Source organism: Eurypyga helias, unplaced genomic scaffold (assembly GCF_000690775.1).
Source record: "Eurypyga helias isolate BGI_N326 unplaced genomic scaffold, ASM69077v1 scaffold25292, whole genome shotgun sequence".
Classification (NCBI taxonomy): Eukaryota; Metazoa; Chordata; class Aves; order Eurypygiformes; family Eurypygidae; genus Eurypyga; species Eurypyga helias.
The window spans coordinates 1-6457 of record NW_010236953.1 but is presented as its reverse complement, the minus strand read 5'-3'; the positions used below and the strand labels follow the sequence as shown (position 1 = coordinate 6457).

The window sequence follows — 6457 nt, the reverse complement described above, 5'->3', positions numbered from 1 at the left end:
TTTCTGCTGGAAGCCGGTGTGTGATGTGACCTTAACGCGTGTCCCGTGGTTGGAGGATTTTCAAACCATAGGGACTGGTAGATATGGTGCATTTCCTGAGAAAGGGTTAGTGGTTTCTGACAGCGCCAGGGACTGAAGTTATGCTTCTGTCTCTGAGCTTGCGTTGTCTGTCATGTAGCTCTCTGTGCCTAAAAGAGCTGGTTGTTTCTTGTGTGTTTGACTGTCTCCTGGTTGCCCTTGCTTTTTCTGTAGGTGGGTCTTAGTCTTCCAAAAATTAATTTTTACATGTTGAGCTTCCCTTAAGAGCTTGTACTTGAATTGGTTTATTTACAGTGTCATTGACAAGTGCCTTTGCAGTAAATCTAATTAATAGCTAAACCAGTGAGGATGATGGTAGGTGATACAGGAATTTTAGAAGGCTGACTTCTGTTTTTTCTGCATCAAAATGGTGCTCAGACTGTGTTTTTTCTGCATCAAAATGGTGCTGACTAACATGCTGAATCTCAAAGGCTATCCATTCAGTCTGAAAAGTTTACATGGCCCAAGAGGAGATTGTAATTCCCTGTGTCTCTTACTTTTTTCCAGGCTTGTGATCACCATGGCTGCAGTGGATCGTTTCTGCCTCTTGTACAGAGAGATTAGTCGTTCCTGCAATTTTTACATAGAGGCCCTGGCTATAGTTGGAGCTTGGTACACAGTCAGAAAGTGTGTGTCTCTGGCTTTTGACACTTACAGCATGCTTAGGTTGCATTTAATTCCAAAGCTGGGCAGTAAGATTGATCTTGTCAAGCAGTATGGAAAATGGGCCGTGGTCACTGGTAAGAGACTGAAGCAGTATATTTGCTTACGTTTATATAACATACTGTGCCAGTACTGTAAAACTTGCTAGCTTACATTGCTGGATGAGCTTTACGTCACAAGCTGGGGCCTGTATTATCTCAGGTTGCAAGTTAATCTGCTTGAACAGTGACAGTGGTTTAGTGCCTTACTGAATTCAGTTTCTCAGGAGATGGGCAAGCCTAATGTGTTGTCTGACTGCTGGGAAAGAATCACAGAGCAATCTTTCCCAAAAATCGCAAGGTACACCATGAACACATAAAGCATAGACAGAGATGCAGACAAAATCCTTTTTTTGCTATGGGCTTTTAACATGTGCTCAAGTTCTTCAACAAGGTTTAAGTCATGTATCTGACATTCTCGCCTTTCATTAAGGTTCTACACTAAGGTCTCTATTGTCAGCGTTTATGAGGTGGGATTGCAGCAGGTTGCCACTGACAATGTCTTTAATGTTGTGGCTTTGAGATCAGCATATTCAGCTGATCTTCAGAGAACGGCATAAAGTTGTGCTTGAAAAAACTGTCAGTATAGAGGACTAGGGCTGCTATGATTCTCACCTTGTTTTTTAATTTTCTATTGCAGGTAGCACAGATGGTATTGGGAAGGCGTATGCTGAAGAACTGGCAAAGCGTGGTGTCAACATCGTCTTAATCAGCCGAAACAGAGAGAAGCTGGAGGCTGTAGCTAGGAGCATATCTGAAACCTATAAAGTGGAAACAGTTTTTGTAGTAGCTGACTTCAGCAAGGGGCCTGAGCCTTCCCCAGCCATTAAGGAGGCTCTGAAAGACAAAGAAATTGGGATTTTGGTGAATAATGTAGGAATGTTTTATCCCTACCCAGACTATTTTACCAACCTGTCTGAGGATATGCTGTGGGACACGATCAATGTAAATATTGTTTCTGCTAGCATGATGATACATATTGTGCTGCCAGGCATGGTGGAAAAGAAGAAAGGAGCAATTGTGAATGTTGCTTCTGGCAGCTCTTGTCATCCGACGCCACTGTTGTCAATCTACTCAGCCTCTAAAGTAAGTTGGGGTGTTATGGCTAATGGTATGCACCAAAAAGTAGATGCGTTATAGGTTGGTTGTGGAGTGTTTTTTTAAAACCCATTCAGCAGGGATATAAAAATATCTGAAGGTTTTCTAGGGTGTTGCTCGAATATTAGAGGTGAATGTTACATGTATTACGCAGCAAACTATCCTTATCCATACTGGGCTTTGAACCAAAGTCAGTGCTATTTGGATTATGTGTGAACTGTGGCATAACAGTAGTTCTAGGAGAAATGTTGCCTTCCTCAGAGGAATGATGCAAAAAGCAAAGTGACAATTCTGTGACTCGCTGAAAGGGTCAGGAATTTCATCTCCCTCTTCAGCTGAACTGTGCAGATGTATCTCAAGCTACTTAGATGCTAGTATTTGGTAGCAAGAGGGGCTATACTCGTGCTGAAGCCACCAGTGTGACAAGGGCTGTGGCCAAATCAAGCCAATGCTTCACCTAACATCAAGAGGCAGAAGGCTTCTTACACCATTGCCTGCACCGTGTCTGGGGAGAAGTAAAAACAACTTCCCCCCCTGCCCCCCATAATTGCTCTTCCTGAGGAGATCCAGTCAGTAACGAATAGGATGGGGCAGCTGGGTAATGCTGGAAGTATGATTGCACGTGGGGATGCGGATTTATGCTGGATGACTTGCTGCTGAATCCACAAAAGCAACTGAGATTGCAGCAGGATCTTGTCTCCATCCAGTGCCTAAACACAAGTGGTTATTGCTCCCAGGCATGGATAGCTGCCCTCTGCTGTAGCCTAACTCCGTGCAGCCTTGCTCCTGGGAGAGCTCTTGGAGTACCTCCTTTTGCCTAGAACAAACCAGGTCTTACTACCCCAAGGTGTAAAATTCCTTGCAAATTTTTTTCAGTGTGGAAACTGGCTTAAGTTTCCTATTTCTGTTGCAGAATATCTCCCCCCTTGGTTATGCGAAGTGTATGCAGAACTGAATTCTGAACTAAAACAATTGAAAGGCCCAAATTATAAAGAACAGAACAAAACTGAGAGTACCAAAGTTTCTTCCCTTAGCTGCCATCCTTAATCCAAATCCTAGGTTAACGACCCAGTTTAAAGCCTGGCCTCTGTACGGTTACATTGGCACCGAAGTGGGAACAAGCTGCTCTAGCATCCTAAGCCTCTTTGTGCGTTAACAGCGTAAGGTGTGTTTGAAGTGGTTGGTTTGTTTTCCTAAAGCAGGTGTAAGAGCATTTGTAGAAAATGCTTTCACAAGCTTGCTGAGAATAGCACTTTTGTGAGGCTGTTTGGGAGCAGAAACCCTTTCTAACTGAGTCTAAAATTCTCTTTCTTGGGGGTAACTGGCAGTGTGGCACAGCAGCAGGTTCAGCATGGTATCGGTGTTGCCTTAATAAGACTGAGCCATGCTTGTTTCCCATCTGTTTACAGGTTCAGCATGGTATCGGTGTTGCTGCCTTGATAAGACTGAGCCATGCTCGTTTTCCCATCTGTTTGATTCCAGTGATCCCAGTTACCAGGCTTGTGCTTTTTCATGTTATTCTGTGGAAGTACAGTGAACCAGAGGAGATCATACAGCCACACATAAACAAATGCAGGTTTAATTTTGCAGAAGGAAGTTGCAGGAAGTAATTAACCTAGCTTCTGGGAAAGATGAGTATGAAATTCACTTGTAAATGGATTAAAGAATGTGACTTCATTTTGTCCTTTTGGCACTCGTACGTGTAGCTCGCTTTGGAGTGTCCCCTGCAATGTCCCCAAACTAAACAAGGTGTTTGATTTAGATGATCTAAATGCTTCTGTGGTGGTGGTGTGTGCTGGGTTTTTTTTTGTTTGTTTGTTTGTTTTTAAAGCAGAAATTGTCAGATTGTTTGTTAAATTCACTTTGGAGAGTTAAGCTGTGTCCTGCAAGTTACTAAACACTTGCAGGGTTTTAACAAACAAATAGAACCAATGTTGGTAATACGTTACAAATGTGTATTTTCATAGTATTTATTCAAGGTTTTACTTCTTTAGCTAAAACATGCTGCAACTTTTCTGTAACTTTAATAGAACTCTGCCCTAAGACTTGATTTTTTTTTTTTCCTTTTCTCTAAAAAAAGAAAGGAAAAAAGATTTCTGTCTCTGCTTTTGTCTTTTTAGACCTACTTGGACTATTTGAGTAGATCACTACATTATGAGTATGCCTCCAAAGGAATTTTTGTTCAGAGTTTAACGCCATTCCTGGTTGCTACAAAACTGGTAGCATGCAGCAGCATTGCATCAAAGAGGTCTTTTTTGGTTCCTTCCGCTGAAGAATATGCAAGTCATGCTATTACTACTCTTGGGTTATCCACAAGGACTGCTGGTTACTGGCAGCATGCAATAGAGGTAATAGAATTCATTAAATATTTCGTATTTGCCAGTAGAAGTAACTAAGCTCTGTACTTTCTTAGGAGTCTGAATGAAAACTATGCTCGTCTTCCGAGAAAGTGCAATATATATTGGAGGGCTTAAAGGCATTGTGCCGTATCTTCTCACTAATTCTGCTTTAGAATATTGACATTTATTTTTAGGAGGAGAGTGTGAATCCATTTCCCACCCAAAATGCGCAGCAAAATGGGAAAGAGACAATTTCATACGGAAAAGCACAGAGTGCCTCATTTCACTTGGTGTTGCTGAGTGGGCAGGCATTTCACGGTCTTCTGTGAACAGAATTAACTGTTTTCAGTCTTAATTTATTGAGGTTTTTTCTGCTTTGAGGGGAGGCTGGGCAAGGAAGGGGGGGAGAGTGGTGGGTGGGGGGTGGGGGAGGGGGGGGGAAGCCCACATTTTTATCCTAAGCTACCTGGAAGCAGGTCCTCCGTATCTTAGGTTTTCAGTATTGGGGGCAGACCTCGGGGTCCAAAGTAATTTTAGGAACACTGGTCACATCTCATGTGTCCTACCTAGTGGCTTTCTATAGGTCGAGTTGGAAGGAATTGAAGAAGTGAGGATTAGTCAAAAGGAATAAAAGAGACGGGAAGGATTGTTGCAACGTGGCAGCTAAGGAAAGCAGACAGTAGTGCTGTTGCGAACTTGAAAAAAAAAAACCAAACAAACACTTCAGGATTTAATTGTAGAATCCAACTGTTCAGCTGTGTGCACTGCTTCCAAAATGGCTACGTATATTTACTTCTAGGGCTTTGAATTTAAGGCTTAGTTGCTGTTGTTCAAGCAAGTTTTTGCCTTGTTTGAGTGGTAATTTGAGAAACTGTTTACTTTAATGGAATATATCTTAATATGTCCCTTCCTTCCTTCTTTTTCTCTTCTCTCCCTGTGCCTCTCCGCAGTTCACGTTGGGTGAGTGCATGCCTGAATGGATCTGGGCATGGATGTCAGCGTATGTTCTCAGAATGCTATGCAAGCAAGCTTTAACATGCAAAGTAAAATAGGAGCATCTGGTTGTTCTGCATAACGAGTGCTCTGCTCTGATCTGAGTGCTGCAACCCCGTTGGGTGAACCTTGGTGGACTTAGCGTAACCTACCCGTACTTTGCTAAACAAGCTGTGTGTAACCTAGACATCACAGAAGTCTGGATCCTCTCTGTATCCTTGTATTAAATGGCTCCTCCGCTGCTTTCCTCCATAAAAAAAGAGCTGATCTGGTTGAAGTTAATCTCTGTTCACTTTTCTTTCCAGGGTGACTGGGCAGGAGCAGGTGTAGTTTTAATGCTGACAGTAAGTGACTGTCTTGCGTAGTGCTCCATGATGTCAGTTTGCAAAGTTGACGTGATTTGAGAATTCTGTTCCAACAGCACTGCCCCCTGTGAGGCTTTTATGAGGAGGTTTTGTTAAGGAAAGTATTCCAAGCTTTCCTGACGGTGAATATTCTGTTGGGATACCCACTGTATTTCCTAGGCCATGTAGGAAGATCCTGATGCTTGAATTGCTGTCCAGAGGGAAATCTAGGCTGTGATGTGTATAATGAAGGAGCGCCCTCCCTTGATGCTTTGTTAATGTTCCGTTGCTGCAGCCCTACATCCTCACTCCTTCTGGGGAGAAGGAGGGAGAAGACGAGTAAGGGGCAGGGACCCATGAAGTGGTTTTGGCTGCTGCTGACCCCAACTTCAGCTGGCCCTGAAAGCTGTGCAGTATAGAAATATGCATTCCATTTCTAAAAATGACTTATGCTTGTTTGCAAATGGGATTTAAACGAAAGCATTTATTTTTTAGCAAAGGCTTAAACGAAGCTCGAGCACCGTGAAGCTGTGGAACGTCCGCTGTGGAACTTCCCATCTCTCCATCAGGCACTGCCTGCCTGTCCCTCTCGGTAACATCTGCGTCTTGAGTTCTCCTGGCAGGAGTTAGACCCCACTCAGCCATATCTGGATAATGGGATTCTCGAACACCCTTATTCAGAAGGCGGCTGCTGCGCGGCCTCCTTACCGACCCCAGCGGGAAGCGCCTCACGGTGCCATCCGGTATCGCTAGGCCTCTGCCTGTACCGCCGCCATTGCGACCCACCCGCGCATGCGCCCCGCACCACACCACCCGCCTTCAGCGCCGTGCGCATGCGCCGGCCTCGCTGGGCTGCGTGGGGCTCTCGCGAGAAGGCTGTGGTAAACAGCGCACAAAATGGCGG

At 44.0% G+C, this 6457-nt stretch overlaps 1 protein-coding gene across 1 annotated transcript; it reads left to right on the top strand.

Moving 5' to 3' along the window:
• The first annotated feature begins 590 nt into the window (after positions 1 to 590).
• Positions 591 to 5268, top strand: HSDL1 (hydroxysteroid dehydrogenase like 1). Its single transcript, XM_010147294.1, has 4 exons — positions 591 to 818; positions 1420 to 1865; positions 3998 to 4225; positions 5167 to 5268. The coding sequence occupies exons 1-4, from the start codon at positions 599 to 601 to the stop codon at positions 5266 to 5268; spliced, it is 996 nt and encodes a 331-aa protein (XP_010145596.1). The 5' UTR covers positions 591 to 598.
• The last annotated feature ends 1189 nt before the right edge of the window (positions 5269 to 6457 follow it).